Source organism: Salmo trutta, chromosome 18 (assembly GCF_901001165.1).
Source record: "Salmo trutta chromosome 18, fSalTru1.1, whole genome shotgun sequence".
In the NCBI taxonomy this organism is placed as follows: domain Eukaryota; kingdom Metazoa; phylum Chordata; class Actinopteri; order Salmoniformes; family Salmonidae; genus Salmo; species Salmo trutta.
This window is the reverse complement of record NC_042974.1, coordinates 54,376,521-54,400,574: the sequence shown is the minus strand read 5'-3', so window position 1 is coordinate 54,400,574 and position 24,054 is coordinate 54,376,521. Positions and strand designations below refer to the sequence as shown.

The window sequence follows — 24,054 nt, the reverse complement described above, 5'->3', positions numbered from 1 at the left end:
AGCGCTCTACAATGAAAAAGTATTTATATACTTTTGAAGTCGGAAGTTTACGTACACCTTAGCCAAATACATTTAAACTCAGTTTCACAACTCCTGACATTTAATCCTAGTAAAAATGTCCTGTTTTAGATCAATTAGGATCACCACTTTATTTTAAGAAGGTGAAATGGTAGAGTGATTTATTTCAGCTTTAATTCCTTTCATCACATTCCCAGTGGGTCAGAAGTTTACATACCCTCAATTAATATTTGGTAGCATTGCCTTTAAATTGTTTAACTTGGGTCAAACATTTCTGGTAGCCTTCCACAAGCTTCCCACAATAAGTTGGGTGAATTTTGGCCCATTCCTCTTGACAGAGCTGGTGTAACCGAGTCAGGTTTGTAGGCCTCCTTGCTCGCACACGCTTTTTCAGTTCTGCCAACAAATTTTCTATAGGATTGAGGTCAGGGCTTTGCGATGGCCACTCCTATACCTTTACTTTGTTGTCCTTAAGCCATTTTGCCACAACTTTGGAAGTATGCTCGGGGTCATTGTCCATTTGGAAGACCCATTTGCGACCAAGCTGTAACTTCCTGACTGACGTCTTGCGATGTTGCTGCAATATATCCACATAATTTCCCTGGTGCACTTCACATCTATTTTGTGAAGTGCACCAGTCCCTCCTACAGCAAAGCACACCGACAACATGATGCTGCCACCCCCGTGCTTCACAGTTGGGATGGTGTTCAACCTCAGCTTGCAAGCCTCCCCCTTTTTCCTCCAAACATAACGATGTCATTATGGCCAAACAGTTCTATTTTTGTTTCAGACCAGAGGACAATTCTCCAAAAAGTACGATTTTGTCCCTATGTGCAGTTGCAAACCAGTCTGGCTTTTTTTAAATGGCGGTTTTGGAGCAGTGGCTTCTTCCTTGCCGAGTGGCCTTTCAGGTTGTGTCAATATAGGACTCGTTTTACTGTGGATTTAGATACTTTGTACCCGTTTCCTCCAGCATCTTCACAAGCTCCGTTGCTGTTATTCTGGGATTGATTTGCACTTTTCGCACCAAAGTACGTTCATCTCTAGGAGACAGAACGCACCTCCTTCCTGAGCGGTATGACGTCTGCGTGGCCCCATGGTGTTTATCCTTGCGTACTATTGTTTGTACAGATGAACGTGCTACCTTCAGGCATTTGGAAATTGCTCCCAAGAATGAACCAGACTTGTGGAGGTCTAGAATTTTTTTTCTGAGGTCTTGGCTGATTTCTTTTGATTTTCCCATGATGTCAAGCAAAGAGGCACTGAGTTTGAAGGTAGGCCTTGAAATACATCCACAGGTACACCTCCAATTGACTCAAATGATGTCAGTGAACCTATCAGAAGCTTCTAAAGCCATGACATTATTTTCTGGAATTTCCAAGCTGTTTAAAGGCACAGTCAACTTAGTGTATGTAAACTTCTGACCCACTGGAATTGTGATACAGTGAATTATAAGTGAAATAATCTGTCTGTAAAACAATGGTTAGAAAAATTACTTGTCATGCAAAGTAGATGTCCTAACCGACTTGCCAAAACTATAGTTCGTTAAGAAATTTGTGGAGTGGTTGAAAAACTAGTTTTAATGACGCCAACCTAAATGTATGTAAACTTCCAACTGTATGTAAACTTCCAACTGTATGTATGTATGTATGTATGTATGTATGTATGTATGTACGCACACACACACTTGACATTTTGTCATTTAGCAGACGCTCTCATGCAGAGCGACATACAATAGTGAGCGCATACATTTTTTGTACTAGTCCCCAGTGGGAATCTAACCCACAACCCCGGTGTTGCATGCCCCACCAACAGAGCCACACGGGACCAATATAGTACAGAGGCAGCAGGCCGGATGCACAGTAATGGTTTCTATAGGTCATAGGTCACACAGAGGAGAAAACAGCTTGGGGATGTGATGAAAGGAGTACGTCCCAAATGGCAATCTATTCCCTATATAGTGCTATATTTTCAAAAGTAGTGCACTGTATAGGGAATAGGATGCCATTTGGGACTCATAAGTGGAGAGGGTGATGAAAGGAGGAGAGGGTGAGGTGAAAGTTGTTTCCCCCCCAATTAAATTGTTTGTCAAAGCCTTCAAAGGGTTAGTCAGTTTCTGTTTCAAATCAATAGTCAGTGGGAAGGCTTGTCCCGACACCAGACAGCATCATTAATTCTCTCTCCCGCTCGGAAATAGATGTACTTTTTCTTCAAATGCCTGAAATGTAGTGAGTGCCTCTTCTCTGTCTGTTGTAACCTGTGAGAAAGCATCACAATGAATAGAATCTTCTAATTAGGATAGAACATTCAGGCTTTAGGATGGAGTACTAGGTATTAAAAAATGAGAAAATGTTTAAACTACAATGTATGATTTGTTTCTGACTGTCCTCTGACGCGCGCACACACACACATACTGCAAATAGGCTGCATCACTGCTTGGTATGGCAAGAGCACCGCCCTCAAATCACATGGCGCTACAGAGGGTTGTGCAGATAGCCCATTACATCACTGGGGCAGAGCTCCTTGCCAACCAGGACATCTATATCAGGCAGTGTGGAAGGAAGGCCCGGAAGGAAAAATTTTTTAAAAAAATACTATTTTCACTGCTTCAGCACGGCAAATCGGTACCGGTGCATAAAGTCTGGCACCAACAGGCTCCTGAACAACTTCTATCCCCAAGCAATAAGACTGCTAAATAGCTACACCTACTGAGTTAACCTATCTTTATTGACCTTTTACACTGTCTCGATGCACTCACTCCATCTGCTAACTCACACATTTATACTGACTACGCACACCCGCAAGCTGCTGCTACTGTTTATATTACATCCTGTTGATTAGTCACCTTACCCCTATACATAGTGCATTCGGGAAAGTATTTAGACCTTCAGTTTTTCCACATTTTGTTACGTTACAGTCTTACTCTAAAATTGATTAAAAAAAATAATAATTCCCCCTTCAACCTACACACAATACCTGATAATAACAAAACGAAAACAGGTTTAGATATTTTAGCAAATGTAATAAAAATAAAACTGAAAAATCATATTTACATACAGTACCAAGCAAAGGTTTAGACACCTACTCATTCTAGAGTTACTTTTACTATTTTCTACATCATAGAATAATAGTGAAGACAGCAAAACTATGAAATATTGTGTAAGGTGCTGTAAAAACGAATTATTAGCTCGTCGTCTCAGCTAAGGCTGGAAATAGCTAATAAGAACCTTGATAGTGCTGCTGCAAGTTGGTTTATATATATATATATATATATATATATATATATATATATATATATATATATATATATATATATATATATATATATATATATATATATATATATATATATATAAATAAAAGTCTGTCACATTGTGAACGTGGAATGTGTTTTGGTTGATTGAAAAAACAAGAACTTTAAATTTAAGAAGAAAAAAATGAAATAACAATAATGTAGTAACCAAAACAGTGTAAAACAAATCAAAACAATTTTAGATTCTTCAAAGTAGCCACCCTTTGCCTTGATGACAGCTTTGCATTCTCTCAAACAGCTTCATGAAGAATGCTTTTCCAGGGTGACGTTTGAAGGAGTTTCCAAATATGCTGAGCACTTGTTGAATGCTTTTCCTTCACTCGACGGCCCAACTCATCCCAATTGGGTTGAGGGATTGTGGAGGCCAGGTCATCTAATGCAGCACTCCATATCTCCCCTTCTTGGTCAAATAGCCCTTATACAGCCTGGAGGTGTGTTTTGAGTCATTGTCCTGTTGAAAAACAAATGATAGTGGGACTAAGCACAAACCAGAATCACTGCAGAATGGTGTAGTAGCCATGCTGGTTAAGTGTGCTTTGAATTCTAAATAAATCACTGACAGTGTCACCAGCAAAGCACCCCCAAACCTCCATGCTTCACATTGGGAACCACACATGCGGAGATCATCCGTTCACCAACATCACAGAGACACAGCGGTTGGAACCAAAAATCTCAAATTTGGACTCCACCGGTCAAATGTCCATTGCTCCTATTTCTTGGCCGAAGCAAGACTAACTAATGAATGTATCCTCTGCAGCAGAGGTAACTCTGGGTCTTCCTTTCCTGTGGCGGCCCTCATGAGAGCCAGTTTCATCATAGCGCTTGAGGGTTTTTGCAACTGCACTTGAAGAAACTTAAAGTTCTTTAAAAAGTTCCACATTGACTGACCTTCATATCTTAAAGTAATGATTGAATGTTGTTTCTCTTTACTGATTTGATATGTTCTTGCCATAATATGGATTTGGTCTTTCCCCAAATAGGGCCATCTTCTGTCACAACACAACTGATTGCCTCAAACGCATTAAGGAAAGAAATTTCAAATGAACTTTTAACAAAGGCACACCTGTTAATTGAAATGCATTCTAGGTGACAACCTCATGAAGCTGGTTGAGAGAATGCCAAGAGTGTGCAAAGCTGTCAAGGCAAAGGGTGGCTACTTTGAAGAATCTCATTTTGATTTGTTTGAAACTTTTGTTACTACATGATTCCAAATGTGTTATTTCATAGTTGATGTAGTCACTATTATTCTACAACGTAGAAAATTGTAAAAATAAAAAACCTTGGAATGAGGTGTCCAAACTTGCCGGTTACTACAGTGAGGGAAAAAAAGTATTTGATCCCCTGCTGATTTTGTATGTCTGCCCACTGACAAAGAAATGATCAGTCTATCATTTTAAAATGGTAGGTTTATTTGAACAGTGAGAGACAGAATAACAAAAAAAATCCAGAAACACACACTTGTCAAAAATGTTATAACTTGATTTGCATTTTAAATGAGGGAAATAAGTATTTGACCCCCTCTCAATCAGAAAGATTTCTGGCTCCCAGGTGTCTTTTATACAGGTAACGAGCTGAGATTAGGAGCACACTCTTAAAGGGAGTGCTCCTAATCTTAGTTTGTTACCTGTATAAAAGACACCTGTCCACAGAAGCAATCAATCAGATTCCACACAAGGCTGGAATGGGCTACAAGACCATCGCCAAGCAGATTGGTGAGAAGGTGACAACATTTGGTGCCATTATTTGCAAATGGAAGAAACAAAAGAACTGTCAATCTCCCTCGGCCTGGGGCTCCATGCAAGATCTCACCTTGTGGAGTTGCAATGATCATGAGAAGGGTGAGGATTCAGCCAAGAACTACACGGAAGGATCTTGTCAATGATCTCAAGGCAGCTGGGACCATAGTCACCAAGAAAACAATTGGTAACACACTACGCCGTGAAGGACTGAAATCCTGCAGCGCCCGCAAGGTCCCCCTGCTCAAGAAAGCACATATTCATGCCCGTCTGAAGTGTGCCAATGAACATCTGAATGATTCAGAGGACAACTGGGTGAAAGTGTTGTGGTCAGATGAGACCAAAAATGGAGCGCTTTGGCATCAACTCAACGTGTTTTGGAGGAGGAATGCTGCCTATGATCAAGAACACCATCCCCACCGTCAAACATGGAGGTGGAAACATTATGCTTTGGGGGTGTTTTTCTGCTTAGGGGACAGAACAACTTCACCGCATCAAAGGGATGATGGACAGGGCCATGTACCGTCAAATCTTGGGTGAGAACCTCCTTCCCTCAGCCAGGGCATTGAAAATGGGTCGCGGATGCGTATTCCAGCATGACAATGACCCAAAACACACGGCCAAGGCAACAAAGGAGTGGCTCAAGAAGAAGCACATTAAGGTCCTGGAGTGGCCTAGCCAGTCTCCAGACCTTAATCTCATGGAAAATCTGTGGAGGGAGCTGAAGGTTCGAGTTGCCAAACGTCAGCCTCGAAACCTTAATGGACTTGGCGAAGATCTACAAAACAGGAGTGGGACAAAATCCCTCCTGAGATGTGTGCAAACCTGGTGGCACTTGGTTTCGTCAGACCAGAGAATCTTGTTTCTCATGGTCAGAGTCCTTTAGTTGCCTTTTGGCAAACTCCAAGCGGCTGTGATGTGCCTTGTACTGAGGAGTGGCTTCCGCCTGGTCACTACCAATAAAGGCCTGATTGGTGGAGTGCTGCAGAGATAGTTGTCCATCTGGAAGGTTCTCCCATCTCCACAGAGAAACTGTGGAGCTCTGTCAGAGTCACCTCCCTGACCAAGGCCCTTCTCCCCCGATGGCTCAGTTTGGCCAGGCAGCCAGCTCTAGGTAGTCTTTGTGGTTCCAAACCTCTTCCATTGAAGAATGGAGTCCACTGTGGTTCGTGGGCACCTTCACTGCTGCAGACATTTTTTGGTACCCTTCCCTAGATCTGTGCCTCGACACAATCCCGTCTCGGAGCTCTATGGACAATTCCTTCGACCTCGTGGCTTGGTTTTTGCTGACATGCACTGTCAACTGTGGGACCTTAAATAGACAGGTTTGTGCCTTTCCAAATGTCCCATCAATTGAATTTACCACAGCTGGATTCTAATGAAGTTATAGAAACATCTATGATGATCAATGGAAGCAGGATGCACCAGTTTCCAGTCTCATAGCAAAGGGTCTGAATACTTATGCAAATCAATAAAGTACATATTTTTAATACACATTTGCAAAAATAAAAAAAACTTTTTTTTGCGTCATCATTATGGGGTGTAGATTGAAGGGGGAAAATGTATTTAATCCATTTTAGAATAAAGCTGTAACATAAAATGTGGGAAAAGTCAAGGGGTCTGAATACTATCACTCCAGTATCCCTGCACATTGCAAATATGGTACTGGAACTGAACCTGTATATTGTATGCTTACATTGTGTTCATATTTCTCATGTTTTTTCTAGTATTAAAACAATTGATTATTGCATTGTTGGTTTTGAGATTACAGTGAAATGCCTTTCTTGCAAGTAACATTGAAACAAACTACAAAGAGGGGTGAATGTATAGTCTCATTATGATATTACTTTCAACAAGAGCTGTGTTGCAAACGTCACCTTTTATAGTGCACTACTTTTGACCAGAGCACTTAGGGAATAGGGTGCCCTTTGGGATGCAACCATAGAGACAAAAGGACTCAACATGTTTAACCATGGATTTCGCGCCATTGACTGCTTACACCATTTTAAAAAGTAATCAACTGGGTGGAGATTCCTACTGGTTGGAATAGATCAGCCAATGATCAGAGCATGCTCTTCTTCCAAATCGGGTGCTATGCTTTAAATGGCTTTTAGATTGTAATATATCTGACATCTAGAGGCCAAAATAAATGACTAGATTTGGGTCAGAACTCCTGCATGTCGGGTAGCGGTAAATCCCCAATATTAGCTTCTTGCAAACACAAAAGAAAATTGACTACTTTAAAAATGTCGATAACCTCAATGGCGCTGCACATGCTGTCACACATGCCATAATGGCACAGATACAAAAATGAGACCTCTTTCCATCTCTGTGGATGCGGGCCAGGTATCTCATCCCAGGGTACTAACAAAATTCAGCCCATCCAGGCCACGGGCCTTTAGCTCGCATTAACAGGACTGGTGTTGTCCTTGAAATAAAAACACTTGGATATTTGGTCATGGAGGATCAGTTTATATTTTCTCTGAAACAGGTCACCGCCGCTACCCCACCAATGGTTTAGTCTGCGTTATGGAGGAGTCGTAGTGGTCACTGGGCAACACGTTTGTGCATGCATTTACACTGAACAAATGCAACAAGTGTTGGTCCCTTGTTTAATGAGCGGAAATAAAAGATCCCAGAAATGTTCCATAATGCCCTTATAGCTTATTTCTCTCAAATTGTGTGGACAAATTTGTTTACATCCCTGTTAGTGAGCATTTCTCCTTTCCCAAGATAATCCATCCACCTGACAGGTGTGGTGGAACATCATACAGGAGCATCTTGTGCTGGGGACAATAAAAGGCGACTAAAATGTGCAGTTGTCACAACGCCACAGATGTCGCAAGTTGAGGGAGCGTGCAATTGGCATACTGACTGCAGGAATGTCAACCAGAGCTGTTGCCAGAGAATTTAAATCTGAATTTCTCTACCATAAGCCGCCTCCAATGTCGTTTCAGAGAATTTGGCAGTACGTCCAACCGGCTAACAACCACAGACCACGTGTATGGCGTCATGTGGGCAAGCAGTTTGCTGATGTCAACGTTGTGAACAGAGTGCTCCACAGTGGCGGTGGGGTTATAAGCAGGCATAATTTTATTTATTTATTTCACCTTTATTTAACCAGGTAGGCAAGTTGAGAACAAGTTCTCATTTACAATTGCGACCTGGCCAAGATAAAGCAAAGCAGTTTGACAGAGTTAAACATGGAGCAAAACAAACATACAGTAGAAAAATAAGTCTATATACACAATGTGAGCAAATGAGGTGAGATAAGGGAGGTAAAGGCAAAAAAGGCCATGGTGACAAAGTAAATACAATATAGCAAGTAAAACACTGGAATGGTAGATTTGTAGTGGAAGAAAGTGCAAAGTAGAAATAATGGGGTAAGCGACGGACAACGAACACAATTGCATTTTAATATCGATGGCAATTTTAATGAGATACCGTGACGATATCCTGAGGCCCATTTTTTTGGAGGGGGCCATCTGTATTTACAGTCATGTGAAATCGATAGATTAGGACCTAATTTATTTATTTCAATCCACTGATTTCATTATATGAACTCAGTAAAATCTTATAAAATTGTTGCATTTATAGTTCTGTTTTGAATACACTTTTTTGTTCAGTGATTTATATTTATACATACACAGTTGAAGTCGGAAGTTTACATATACCGAGTTGACGACCTTTAAACAGCTTGGAAAATTCCAGAAAATGATGTCATGGCTTTAGAAGCTTCTGATAGGCTAATTGACATCATTTGAGTCAATTGGAGGTGTATCTGTGGTTGTATTTCAAGGCCTACCTTCAAACGCAGTGCCTCTTTGCTTGACATCATGGGAAAATCAAAAGAATCAGTCAAGACCTCAGGATAAAAAAAAAAAATGTGTAGACCTCCACAAGTCTGGTTCATCCTTGGGAGCAATTTCCAAACGCCTGAAGGTACCACGTTCGTCTGTACAAACAATAGTATGCAAGTATAAACACCATGGGACGACTCAGACCGCATCTCCTTCCTGAGTGGTATGACGTCTCCTAGAGATGAACGTACCTTGTTGTGAAAAGTGCAAATCAATCCCAGAACAGCAGCAAAGGACCTTGTGAAGATGCTGGAGGAAACGGTACAAAAGTATCTATATCCACAGTAAAACAAGTCCTATATCGACAACCTGAAAGCAAGGAAGAAGCCACTGCTCCAAAACCACCATAAAAGAGCCAGACTACGGTTTGCAACTGCACATGGGGACAAAGACAGTACTTTGAGAAATGTCCTCTGGTCTGATGAAACAAAAATAGAACTGTTTGGCCATAATGACCATCGTTATGTTTGGAGGAAAAAGGGGGAGGCTTGCAAGCCGAAGAACACCATTCCAACCGTGAAGCACGGGGGTGGCAGCATCATGTTGTGGGGGTGCTTTGCTGCAGGAGGGACTGGTGCACTTCACAAAATAGATGGCATCATGAGGAAGGGAAATTATATGAATATATTGAAGCAACATCTCAAGACATCAGTCAGGAAGTTAAAGCTTGGTCGCAAATGGGTCTTCCAAATGGACAATGACCCCAAGCATACTTCCAAAGTTGTGGCAAAATGGCTTAAGGACAACAAAGTCAAGATATTGGAATGGCCATCACAAAGCCCTGACCTCAATCCTATAGAACATTTGTGGGCAGAACTGAAAAAGCGTGTGCTAGCAAGGAGGCCTACAAACCTGACTCAGTTACAGCAGCTCTGTCAGGAGAAATGGGCCAAAAGTCACCCAACTTATTGTGGGAATTTTGTGAAAGGCTTCCCGAAACATTTGATCCAAGTTAAACAATTTAAAGGCAATGCTACCAAATATTAATTGAGTGTATGTAAACTTCTGACCCACTGGGAATGTGATGAAAGAAATAAAAGCTGAAATAAATCATTCACTCTATTATTCTGACATTTCACATTCTTAAAATAAAGTGGTGATCCTAACTGCCATTAGGTACCGAGATGAGATCCTCAGACCCCTTGTGAGACCATATGCTGGTGTTGTTGGCCCTGGGTTCCTCCTAATGCAAGACAATGCTAGACCTCATGTGGCTGGAGTGTCAGCAGTTCCTGCTAGAGGAAGGCATTGATGCTATGGACTGGCCCGCCCGTTCCCCAGACCTGAATCCAATTGAGCACATCTGGGACATCATGTCTCCGCTCCATCCACCAACGCCACGTGCACCACAGACTGTCCAGGAGTTGGCGGATGCTTTAGTCCAGGTCTGGGAGGAGATCCCTCAGGAGACCATCCGCCACCTCATCAGGAGCATGCCCAGGCGTTGTAGGGAGGTCATACAGGCACGTGGAGGCCACACACACTACTGAGCCTCATTTTGACTTGTTTTAAGGACATTACATCAAAGTTGGTTCAGCCTGTAGTGTGGTTTTCCACTTTAATTTTGAGTGTGACTCCAAATTCAGACCTCCATGGGTTGATAAATTGAATTTCCATTGATTCTTTTTGTGTGATTTTTGTCAGCACATTCAACTATGTAAAGAAAAAAGTATTTAATAAGATTATTTCTTTCATTCAGTTCTAGGATGTGTTGTTTAAGTGTTCCCTTTATTGTTTTGAGCAATATATATATCAGTTGACGTTTACATACACCTTAGCCAAATACATTTAAACTCAGTTTTTCACAATTCCTGACATTTAATCCTAGTAAAAATTCCCTGTCTTAGGTCAGTCAGGCTGCCTCTGGCGAGCACATGGAGGGCTGTGCGGCACCCCAATGAAATGCCACCCCACACCATGACTGACCCACCGCCAAACCGGTCATGCTGGAGGATGTTGCAGGCAGCAGAACGTTCTCCACGGCGTCTCCAGACTCTGTCACGTGCTCAGTGTGAACCTGCTTTCATCTGTGAAGAGCACAGGGCGCCAGTGGCGAATTTGCCAATCTTGGTGTTCTCTGGCAAATGCCAAAACGTCCTGCACGGTGTTGGGCTGTAAGCACAACCCCCACCTGTGGATGTCGGGCCCTCATATCACCTTCATGGAGTCTGTTTCTGACCGTTTGAGCAGACATGCACATTTGTGGCCTGCTGGAGGTCATTTTGCAGGGCTCTGGCAGTGCTCCTCCTGCTCCTCCTTGCACAAAGGCGGAGGTAGCGGTCCTGCTGCTGGGTTGTTGCACTCCTACACGTCTCCTGATGTACTGGCCTGTCTCCTGGTAGCGCCTCCATGCTCTGGACACTACACTGACAGACACAGCAAACCTTCTTGCCACAGCTCGCATTGATGTGCCATCCTGGATGAGCTGCACTACCTGAGCCACTTGTGTGGGTTGTAGACTCCGTCTCATGCTACCACTAGAGTGAAAGCACCGCCAGCATTCAAAAGTGGCCAAAACATCAGCCAGGAAGCATAGGAACTGAGAAGTGGTCTGTGGTCCCCACCTGCAGAACCAGTCCTTTATTGAGGGTGTCTTGCTAATTGCCTATAATTTCCACCTGTTGTCTATTCCATTTGCACAACAGCATGTGAAATTTATTGTCAATCAGTGTTGCTTCCTAAGTGGACAGTTTGATTTCACAGAAGTGTGATTGACTTGGAGTTACATTGTGTTGTTTAAGTGTTCCCTTTATTTTTTTGAGCAGTGTATATTTAAAATGTGAGTGTGTGCATATGCATGTTTCTATGAGAGCGAGAGAGACAGGCTTCTCCGTCTGTAGTCTCCAGGGAGGATTGAGATTTGAAGCAGGCTGAATACAATGCCTTTGAGACCTCTCCTTCTCATCTCCGAGGTTGCTACCAGCATCCTGCTGATGGGGATTCATAATGCTCTGAGCGCGTGTCATATATTTATAAAACATATTTTTTTTCTTTTTAAATCAATCGCAGCTCTCCTGCTGGGGCAACCAGTGTGAACTTTAAAACACACAGGGAGTGCTTTGCACCACTCAGGTCTCCTAACAGCACTGCCATACGCGTGTGAGGATGTGATCTCTAGCCATCGGATGCATCCCAATTGCCACCCTATTCCCTACATAGTGCACTACCTTGGGCCAGAGTCCTAGTCCAAAGTAATACACTATAAAAGGGACTAGGGTTCCATTTGGGACACAGTTATAGAGCATCAAAAGAGGGAGGGGGATTCAAAGAAAACAGCTGTGAAAGAAATAGCTGTGAGGTAGAGCATGTTCTCAACTGCTCTCTGAACATGCTGTACATGTGCGATTGAGACGCCCACATCGTAATTATAAAACACCAGAACACCCACATGCATAGAAATGTGGGTATATTTGTTCCACCCATAATCAGTTCTGTGGTGTTTCGTTGGTGGTTCTAGCGCCAGCTGCTGGCAGAGACTGCCAATAACGGGGATATTACTATTAAAGGAGAAGGACATTTAATTGAGATTGCATCAGCCATCATGAGACAGCAGCATGCTTAAAATACAGAGGAGACATAAGGAATAATAAGCAATGTGATTACTGACCGATGTTAACCAATTTGACTGAATGCCACAATCTAGACGTATTTTTATTATTATTTTTTTTTAATTTTTTTAAACCTGGGGCGGCCCAGGTTTTATACCACTAAAACCTGGGCCGCTAAACTAGTGGTTAGAGCGTTGGGCCAGTAACCGAAAGATTGCTAGATTGAATCCCTGAGCTGACAAGGTAAAAATCTGTTCCTAGGCCGTCATTGTAAATAAGAATGTTGTTAACTGACTTGCCTAGTTAAAATACGTAGAATTCATGTAGATGTTTAGATCAATTCTGACAGCCTCCTAAACTCAACTGAATATCTCAGTTGAGAACTTTGCCTTTCAGGGGGGGGGGGGGGGGGGATGGTTTGATTTAATATACATCAATTAATCATTGCAAGGCTGAGAAACATGGCAGTTGAGGTGTTACCTTAACTGGTGTCAATGATGGATGTGGGTCTATGACCTTTGACCTCTACACTGAATCAGGGAGCAGGACGTACAGTATGACCCTAATGGGTTTCCGTAGATGCCTTGAGTACTGAACTACAATGCATATAGATACAGCACACTGTAAAATAGACTGACTGGGGTTGGGGCTGTAGTGTGTGTGGGCGTTTTAGTGGTCTATCTACACACTCAGCCAAGCATGAGTGCATCCAGCGAAGTGGCACGATGGATAGCACATGCAGCCTGACACGCACGCTTGCATGCACACAGACATGCAACGCGCCGCCAGACACACACAGCCGTTCACTCCCTCTTCCCTGCCTGACACACCAGGATGGATCCGTTGGGGGGTTCCAACACTCACGATTCCCTCTCGTTAGAAAGAGGGAGGGAGGGATAGAAACAGAGATTGAAGGAGGGGGAATAGAAAGAGCAATAGACATAAAGAGGGAGGGACAGAGAGGGAGGAATGAATACAAATAGGGGATTCAAGTGTGTTTACAGAGCCAAATGTATTACACATACACAGAGCCAGGAGCCATGATGTTAAGCTTGTACTCAGAGACGAGAGGAGGCAGGAAGAACCTTTGTTCTTTTCTTCACAGTATGCAGATGGAACTGCACCACACCAGCAGGTGAGTGTGTGTGTGTGTGTGTGTGTGTGTGTTTACGTGTGTGTGTACACAGGGGGCGGTGTGTGTGACAGACGAAAGGAGAGGCACCTCCACTGATCTCCTGTGTCGTGTGCGATGATCCTCAACCCTGCCTGATCCCCCACCGCAGAGTCAGTCCGGTCACCATAGGGCTCTGGTCAGAAGTAGTGCACCATGTCGGGAATAGGGTGCCATTTGGGACGCAGTGTCTCTCCTCCCAACCATCCATCCATCTAGAATGCTAATAAGAGCTAGCTACTAAAACACACACGCAGTCCCTTGCATAATTCATACAGCAGCAGCGGGTCACTCTGCATAATGAGCAGTTTACTCTGGTTCTGGATGTCATTGTGACACCGCTAATCTGCATTTAGCACAGAGGAGGACAAAATAAAACAGGACGAGGGATGAGCCGAGCGCTTGTGAACTTAATTGCTGTGAGAAAACAACCTCTGAAAGTAGTCATGCCGTCAGCGCTAAGATGAGAAAGTAATCCATTAATGGACAGACGGAGGCGAAATCAAATGAATGTGTGAACAGGTCCAGTTTAGACAGGACGCTGTTGAATGTTTCCCTGTGGGCCCTTACTGAACATGAGATTACGAGGTTTCATTCGGTCATCTAACAGACTAATTGAATGTTCTAGCCTAATTAACAACATAGTGCCTATGCATTTTAGTCATAATAATAGTGAACGTGACTCTACAAAGCCCATTTAACATAACCATGAAAAGTATATGCTATTTTCTCTTATTGTAATCTTTTGCAGATTTGAGGTGTTTTATAACATTGTCATGTTAAATCAAGCTAAAGAACAAAAAATATATTATTTTTTTAAATAAACTTGCCACCTGCAGGAGAAAAAGGATAGCCTAGATATTCTGTTTATCCTGCATGGTACTGTCATGTGACCACGAGGTTCCATTTCCAACCACATGGTGGCAGTGTCATCCAGATAACATAACCCCCCCAAAAAAACTATTGATACATTTCCTTATGCATGTAGTTATATTTAAAAATGTGTTTACTCTCAGATGGTATTAAAACAAGTGCATGAATAGGCTACTAAATGTAACCAACGCTGTTCAATGAATTATATCAAGTAAAACAAAAAGTCACGATGAAACTTAAGTACACTGCCCCATTCTCAAAGCAAAATCTGACTTCATGATCACCACCTTAAAAGAGGACAATGTTAAGATAACTACTGAAACCACAGCACATCCTGTGCAAGTCTCACCATCCATCACCATGCCCTCTCAAAATCACTTCTGAAACAGACTGTCTGGAGGTATGCTTAGTAGCGTGAGTGAGCAGCATCCTTGCAGCATCATTTGAAACCACATACAGTCATATGAACAGGCAATGAGCCTGAGGAGCAGTGGAAACCATTAGAAGAGAAGACTTCCATATATGGAAGACAGACTAATGTGAACAGGCCCTGGATGCGTCCGAAATGGCACCCTATATAGTGGTCCCTAGTAAAAAAATAAAATAAAATTGTGCACTAGATCAGGGACTAAGGAGCCATTTGGGATGCATATCCTGAGTCTGGTGGTTAGTCAGTGAATCTGATGGATTATCCGTACCTTATTCATACACTACATTTCCTCTGAGGGACTTTCCACCCCCTTTCTTCAACTGTAAATCCTGTATTCGTTTGCACAGTCCAAGGTAATAACGAAGTAGGCCATTGTGATCGTACTAGACTGGAGGACAAGGCAGTCAGGGATCTTTTGTTGCAACGTTGATATACCTTTGATTAAAACGGCTACAGCGTTGAAAGAGGTCAACGTAGCTGGATCATGTTTGGATTAATGAGCATTTTCACCTGCTGTCCTGACTGAACAGTATCAGAGCTTGTATTCATAAAGCATCTCAGTAGAAGCTCAAACATGGAATCAGTTTTGCCTTGTAGATTGTAATGACTAAATATTACATGGACAGGGAGAACCTATTTGAATACAGTTATCAGACTGGTAGTGGTGAACCATTGGCCAGAAATGACAGTGAGAGGAGAGTTGATGGCATAGAAACACAATTACTAGAACGGACATTGCACTGTACTATTACGGAAGTCTGAAGGGATATACCTGTTCTAGTAATTTTATTTCTATGGCCAGATATGACCGGAAGGGGAGTGATGACGGTGTACACTGTACCAGAGATGGTTCATCTATAATGTTAACAGGATTAGCTAGATAATTGAATTCAGACAGGACTGGAGTTGAGAGCGGCCCAAGTGATATTTGTACCACTAAATAAATGGGAAAAAGACTAACCAGTTTGGGTTTGTGAATTTGGAAGTGGCACACAAGGGTAAGCTTTGATAAAAAGGGCTTGTTTGCCATATACTGCTAATCACCAAGCGCCAAGGTTAAGGTCCAGTTAGAGTTAGACAACTTGGCAGCATGTCAGACTTGTTTGGGTTGCTACAATCAGTGCAGACAAAGGGCTACCAAAAGTAGACCTAAAACTAGGCTGGTCACCACAAGCTAAGTGTGGCAGTACAGTAAACTCTAACCAAACATGAACTTCATTGGTTCATAATACTAATACTGTCCAATGACATGCAGTACAACACGTTGGGCCCTGTGTTTTAGGAAAAGCATGACCTGGATTTTAACCTTTATTTAAAAGATTTATCAAACTGTCCCCTTACTTTTTACTGTATGCCAGATAGTCCAGCACCATCCTCAGACAACTGCTTTCTTTTGGTGTAATTCTCATTTCTGGAAAAGGCTTAAAAATGGAACAAGCAAGGAGTTCAGCAGAGCCAAGTACGAGCTAGCGAGATCCTATTGGCACGTTCTATCATGCATTTGCATATTTCCGTTAGGGAACGCCTACTCTGCACATGCGCACTTCAATAACTCAATTCACTTTTGTACTCCTAAACAACGCAACTATTTAAAACTTTGGCAAAGGGTAAAGTCAATAAAAACATAGTTCGTAACAGATTTTAGTTTTGGGAACAGAAAACTGTATTGTGATGAAATGTTAAAAATCGATGAGAAAGTTTGGAAAATGTTGGCCAAATCCATCTCGTTCCATCTTCTCCCACTGTCGGCCACTGGGTTTCCGTGGAAACGCCAAGCGGATGCTTCACATTTATACATCCGGTGAAATATCGGTCTCATTGTTCCATCTGTGGTGGGCCAGGACAGAGTTAGGGAAACCCTGACTTTACCCTAGGCATTTTGCTGATATCGATCATTACAATAAGAAGCCTATATTAAAGAAATATGAAGTTCGAAATTACATTTTTGTTTGCTAATATGGGTGATTGTTATAGGACAATTGATGGCTACAACCAAACTAGATCTAGAGTCGGCTTCCTATTTCGCAACAAAGCCTCCTTCAATCAAATCAAATTTATTTATATAGCCCTTCGTACATCAGCTGAAATCTCAAAGTGCTGTACAGAAACCCAGCCTAAAAGCTCAAACAGCAAGCAATGCATGTGAAAGAAGCACGGTGGCCAAACATACCCTTGTAAAACTGACTATCCTACCAATCCTCGACGATGTCATTTACAAAATAGTCCCCACACTCCGCTCAGCAAACTGGATGTAGTCTATCACAGTGCTGTCTGTTTTATCACCAAAGCCCAATATACTAGCCACCACTGCGACCTGTATGCTCTCATTGGCTGGTCCTCACTACATAGCCGTCGCCAAACCCACTTGCTCCAGTTCATTTATAAGTTGTTGCTAGGTAAAGCCCCACCTTATCACAGCTCACTGGTCACCATAGCAACACCCACCCATAGCACACGCTCCAGCAGGTATATTGCACTGGTCATCCCAAAAGCCAACACTTCTTTTGGCCGCCTTTCCTTCCAGTTCTCTGATGCCAATGACTAGAACGAATAGGAAAAAAAAAAGATAAAAAGTCTTTGAGCATCAGCTACCTTTAAGCATCAGCTGTCAGAGCAGCTCACCAATCACTGTACACAGCCAATCTGTAACTAATACACCAAACTACCTCATCCCCATATTATTACTAACCCTCTTGCTCTTTTGCACCCCTAGTATCTCTACTTGCACATCATCATCAGCACATCTATCACTCCACTCTAAATTGTAATTATTTCACCTCTATTGACTACCTCCCTACATTTGCACACACTGTACGTGGATTTTTCTATTGTGTTATTGACTGTACGTTTGTTTATCCCATGTGTAACTTCTTTTTTTGTCGCACTGCTTCGCTTTATCTTGACCAGGTCGCAGTTGTAAATGAGAACTTGCACTCAACTGGCCTACCTGGTTAAATAAAATAACTAGTATTTGTAGTTTTTAAAAAAGGATAATTTTAAATTGTGTTGCACATAAGTTTAAAACATTTATTTCTATTCATCATTATCGCATTAATATGGACTTTGGTCCATATCGCCCAGCTCTAGTTTCCACAAGTAAATGAGTAGACTGTATGGCAGTCGAGTAAGCTGTAGTGTAGGCTATAACCAAACAGGCACTGAGGGATACTTCATACTACTTAGCTTACTTATATCAAGTAAATGTATATTATGAAGCATTTTACATCAGCAGTTGTCAAAGTGCTTTCCAGATATCCAGCCTAAAATCAAAAAGAGCAAGCAATGAAGAGGCAGAAGCACAGTGGCTAGGAAAAACTCCTAAGGTAGGAACCTAGGAAGAAATCTAGAGGAACCAGGTGACGAGGGGTTATACACTCTAAAGTCTACAAAAATAAGGTTCACTAAATAGGTTTCCTCTATACTGAACTATTCCAACAGAGCCGGTCCTGGTGATGTGGAAACGGGGACAAAGAATGTAGCCATTGTTGGTGAGGACAGAACAGAACTGCTTAGTGTCCGTGATGCATGCCAAAGATAACACTATTCTCTTTGTCTGATGTTCTGCCTGCTGGGGAGACTGAATTACACTGCTGATAAGGCTGCTTTACAGTAGAAGCACCACACCTAGCCTACTGGTCAGTGATCTGGAGTGCAATAGCATGAGTAGTAGATCATCTCTAAAGGGTCCATCTAAAATAATTACAAGCATCAAACCGGTTTCACTTGGTAAACATTCACTTCATTATTCCAGGACACGCTTTTAGCCACATCTCCTTGTTTTCTTATGACGCAGAGAAAAAAAGTCCCCATCCAAAGCAATAGCCTAAAACTTTCCATAATGCAACGTTTTAGCATGAAGATAAACTTTTTTTTTTTTTTTTTAATAACTCTTATTACAGTACAACTGTGGATTATTGGTTTCCCACTTTAGAGATCTCTAGGGAGTACTGCCTTCTGCAGCAAGCACATCACATTGTAAATGGAAAAAACAGGAAATTAAAGTAATTCAGGGGCCAAATTTCTTACACAAGCTTTCTGGCTAGAGGTACACTATGTAGCTATACAAAAGTATGTGGACATCCCTTGAAATTAGTGGATTCAGCTATTTCTGCCACACCCGTTGCTGACCAGTGTATAAAATCGAGCACAGGGGTATGCAATCTCCATAGACAAACAATGGCCTTACTGAAGAGCTCAGTGACTTTCAACGTACAGTAGCACCGTCATAGGATGCCACCTTTCCAACAAGTCAGTACGTCAAATTTCTGCCCTGCTAGAGCTGCCCCGGTCATCTGTAAGTGCTGTTATTGTGAAGTGGAAACATCTTTGAGCAACAACGGCTCAGCTGCAAAGTGGTAGGCCACACAAGCGCACAAAACGGGACCGCAGAGTGCTGAAATGCGTAAAAATTGTCTGTCCTTGGTTGCAACTCACTACCAAGTGCCTCTGGAAGCAACGTCAGCACAAGAACAGTTAGTCGGGAGCTTCATGAAATGGGTTTCCATGGCCGAGCAGCCGCACACAAGCTTCAGATTCCCATGCGCTATACCAGCCGTCGGCTGGAGTGGTATAAAGCTTGCCGCCATTGTACTCTGGAGCAGCGGAAACACTATCTTCACCATCTGGCAGTCCGACGGCCAAATCTGGGTTTGGCAGATGCCAGGAGAATGCTACCTGCCCCAATGAATAGTGACAACTGTAAAGATTGGTGGAGGAGGAATAATGGTCTGGGGCTGTTTTTCATAGTTCAAGCTAGGCCCCTTAGTTCCAGTGAAGGGAAATCTTAATGCTGCAGCATACAATGACATTCTAGACGATTCTGTGCTTCCAACTTTGTGGCAACAGTTTTGGGAAGGCCCTTTCCTGTTTCAGCATGACAATGCCCTCGTGCACAAAGCAAAGTCCATAAAGAAATGATTTGCTGAAATCCGTGTGGAAGAACTTGACTGGACTGCACAGAGCCCTTACCTCAACCCCATCGAACACCTTTGGGATGAATTGGAATGCCGACTGCAAGCCAGGCCTAATCATTCAACCCCACTAATGCTCTTGTAGCTGAATGGAAGCAATGTCCCAACATCTAGTCGAACACCTTCCCAGAGGAATGGATGCTGTTATAGCAGTAAATGATTTTGGAAGGAGATGTTCGACGAGCAGGTGTCCACATACTTTTGTCCATACTACCTAGTGTAGGTAGCATAGCTGTATCAAAAACAGACCACAGGCTTGTCATCTGAACTGCTGCAAGAGGGGTGTATTCACTATGAACCAAACAGATGAAACAGGGAGACAAATGCTTGTTTTCGTTGCAAAACATTGTGCTATGGTGTGCACCAATGAATACGACCCAGGCAATGCAGCCTCTGAAGACCCTCCCACTCACCACACCCCCATTTAGAATCCTATAGAGTGCTGACTTCAGAATGGAAAGACTACTCATATCAGACCATCCCTAAAATCCAGCTCTACTTTGGGTGTCAACAGAAGACATCGGAGGCTAATATATCCTCCTAACACTATGGTATTTTAAGTGCTGCCTAACCCCAAGGCTGAGAGGCTATATTGTTGGTGAATTAGCACCTTGTATAATGTAGGGTGGAGAAGGGTTATTTTTGGGGGTGTGTAACTATTAGCTCCTCCAGCAGAATCTATATTTAGACTACACAGATGTTCACAGAGAGAATCATCCCTCTACAGTCAGTATCAAAGTTACAACTGTTGCGAAGTGCATGCAATTCAATAGCGCACAGCCTACATTTCAACAATACATTATTCAAGTCCTCTAATTCCTTATCGAAATCCATGAGCCATATATTTCTAATAGTCTACCATTTGGAAGCTTGGATGGTGAACTGTAGTAGAATAACGGAGTCAGTGTCGGGGTGCATTCTTGTGCCTAACGGCCGCATCATGGTGAAGGTAGCATGGGTGTGCCATGGCCATGCTTGGGGACCTCCAGATCAAGTGCAGTTGCCCCGTTACGAAAGGCAGATTTATAGACACCCAGGATATGTCCCAAATTGCACCCTATTCTGTATATAGTGCACTGCTTTTGACCAGGGCCTATAAAGTCGCATACTAAATAGGGAACAGAGTGACATTTGGGACACACTCCCAGTCAGCTATTTTGAGTGCTGCTTATTATGCCAAGATGCTTCTGGAGAAGTATGAATAAACGCTAGTTGACTAAATTTGAGAGTAAAAAGTCAATATTGAAGTGTGTGTGTTGAATTAAGTTGCCGTTTTAGCGGTCCGTTACTCACATGGCTTTGTGCTTGTCCTCCGCCAGTATCTGGTCGTTGGGCTTCAGTCCATACCTATTGAGACAGAAGCAATATTAAAATAATAGTATCATTTTATAGGATGCATGGTTAGCTTAGTCTAAATGGTTATGTTCAAAACTCACTTGTCGAGGAAGTCCTTGTCCACAACAGCTGAGATGTCCAGCAGGGGGTTGCCCATCCCAAATAGAGCATTTTCACTGTGGAGAGAAGAGAGAGAAGCATGACTCAGACACTCCAGTCGGCCTCATCCCCACATCTGGTGTGACAAAGAGTAAATAAAAGTAGTGAAAGTGCTGAAATCCCAAAGTCTTCAGACAATGTTGCCTAAAATGGTGGAACGGCAAATCCCTTAATCGAAACCATGAACATGTTCAGTTCCCCACAGGTTGTGACCAGACGGCCTTCCCTGTGGCTTAGTTGGTAGAGCATGGTGTTTGCAACGCCAGCATGGTGTGTGCAACGCCAGGGTTGTGGGTTCGATTCCCACGGGGGGCCAGTACAAAAAAATAATAAATAAAAAAATGCATGAAATGAAATATATACATTCACTACTGTAAGTTGCTCTGGATAAGAGCGTCTGCTAAAATGACAACAAACCCCCCCCCCCCAAAAAAAGAAAAAGATCTAGGGCCGGCCAAGTGAGGCAGCGTGACACCTGTCCCTGTGTTTCTGTGGTGGCTCTGTTACCAGTAGAGCGCACTTGAGGAAGTCCTGTGCTCCTCAGAGTGAAAGGGGTTAAGACAAGTCAAGTCTGTCATCTGAGCTGTTCCCTGTGAGCAACACGTGGGACACATGAGGCATCCTGTACTGAAGAGAGAACACAGGATCTAAGCAGAGGCGAACATATGCATGTCTCACTCAAAATCATTCTATCAAACTAAACCATATCCTCTGAACTGTCAGTCTTATAAGAGGAGAACAACATAAGAGTGCTGATCTAGGATCAGTTTTGCCTTTTAGATAATAATGAATAAGATTACATGGACAGGGAGGACCTAATCCTAGATCAGCACTTCTACTCAGACAGAATATAAATGCATGATGCAACTGTGTTGGTTATGAAGAATCGCACTAAACCCCTATGGGTGTTTCAGCACACTACGGAGAGCCTAAAGTGTTTTATTCCACTGACAGCATCATCTTTTAGGCACATGCAGCTATCACATAGGCACATGTGGAGCTCATGTGTCACCTAACTAACAGCTGAAGGCCTATATAGGAACTTCACCCCATGCATGCATGCATACACAAAGAGCAAACCTGAAAAATGCAGGCCAGTGCACATTCCATAATGCATTTAAACTCCATATAGGCAGTAACTGAGGGTACATTTATTTCAATCACACACTTTGAAAGACATTGTTATCTTTGACAAGGTTTCATAGCTTTGAAAGGTTATGGTCACCGTCTACTCTTATGACAAGATAACAACAGCCTCAAATCCTGCAGTTTCTTCCATGTCATTCCCTAACATGAAGTCCATTGGATATAGCCGATCACAATGATGTTTCAGTTATTCCCTTTTGATCTAACCATTATCACTGGAATAACAGGAGAAACATGACACATAATATACAAAAATAATTATTTCCTTCCCAGCAATATAACAATCTTACCTTGCAGTAGTCATTGTGTCAGTTTAGGTTGATTATAGCTTTAGCCTAACAAACTGGTGAAGCTACTACTCAATTCCAACCAGTAATAGCAGCGTGCTAATTTCGCAGCAATTTTGACTAAAACTGGAACCTCCTCGAATACCGTTTCCATAACGGATTGGCTTGAACTGCACTGGGCGGCGCGATATCATTTTTTTTCGAGGTATGTGGTTGGCTGCACACGTAACCTATTTTGAGTCCTTAGCACGTTTGCCTAGCTAGTTACTTAAATAAACAGCGTTGCCTAACGTGATACTTTGTTGCACATACTGATTAATAGCCGATGTACAACGTATCCATTTTGCATCATGCATGGAAAATGCAGCTGTGGTTAGGGATACAAAGCTTGGACCGTCATGGCCACCATATAAGCATTATGGTGCTCTCTGATGCTAGAATTTAAGCACAGCAGCAGAATGACAACTTGTGTAATCACGTTTCAGAACAAGATATTATGCTAATCAATTTATTAACACGGGCCAATATTGTTGCACGTGGAAATTAATAGCATTCTTGCTAGCTACCTGAACCAGTATCGCACAGATCGATACTGCTTCACTAGCTACCCACCCATCTCTGTGCTTGTTTACGAAGCATCACTACAAAGCCATAATTTATCAGCATCTTATACACACCTGAGCATTGAGTTTCTAAATACGGTTAGATAGTTACACACTTACCCAAGTGCTTTATCTGTCACTCTGCCTTTCTCCATGTTGGCTTCTACAACCGCACTAATCTCTGCAGACACAACGACCGTTTTATTGGACAAAAATCTATCACATGCTGGCTTGAGATATTGCCTGAATTAAAACATTTGTGACTCGCTATTCCAGAGTGAGACAGCTTTGATTTCGACTTATAATCAATAGAAAAATGTAGGTAACTTTAGCTAATACCGAGATCACCTGCACCAACCTGGTCTCAGAGCATTTCGTATTATTTTGTACGTATATCCTAGACGTCCTATTAATACATACAAATATAACCTCAACATGTAAAGCTTATTTCTCTCAAATTTGTTTACATCCCTGTTAGTGAGCATTTCTCCTTTGCCAAGGTAATCCATCCACCTGACAGGTGTGACATATTAGGCACACCTGTTAATTGAAATGTATTCCAGGTGACTACCTCATGAAGCTGGTTGCAATAATGCCAAGAGTGTG

The 24,054-nt window shown here is 42.4% G+C and overlaps 1 protein-coding gene across 2 annotated transcripts in view; it reads right to left on the bottom strand.

Annotated features, from left to right (window-relative positions):
- The window catches only part of adkb (adenosine kinase b), a 278,559-nt gene extending 254,778 nt beyond the window's left edge, over window positions 1-23,781 (bottom strand). Inside the window, exons 1-3 of one of the 2 annotated variants that reach the window (XM_029699060.1) lie at window positions 23,569-23,781; window positions 21,356-21,430; window positions 21,213-21,266 (exon numbers count right to left, since the gene is read on the bottom strand). In XM_029699060.1, coding sequence (XP_029554920.1) covers window positions 21,213-21,266; window positions 21,356-21,430; window positions 23,569-23,603 — 164 coding nt within the window. In that variant the 5' untranslated portion in view covers window positions 23,604-23,781. Of the gene's footprint in view, window positions 1-21,212; window positions 21,267-21,355; window positions 21,431-22,849; window positions 23,003-23,568 lie in introns of those variants that run through there. The other variant, XM_029699061.1, reaches the window with a different exon arrangement.
- Between the last annotated feature and the right edge of the window lie 273 nt (window positions 23,782-24,054).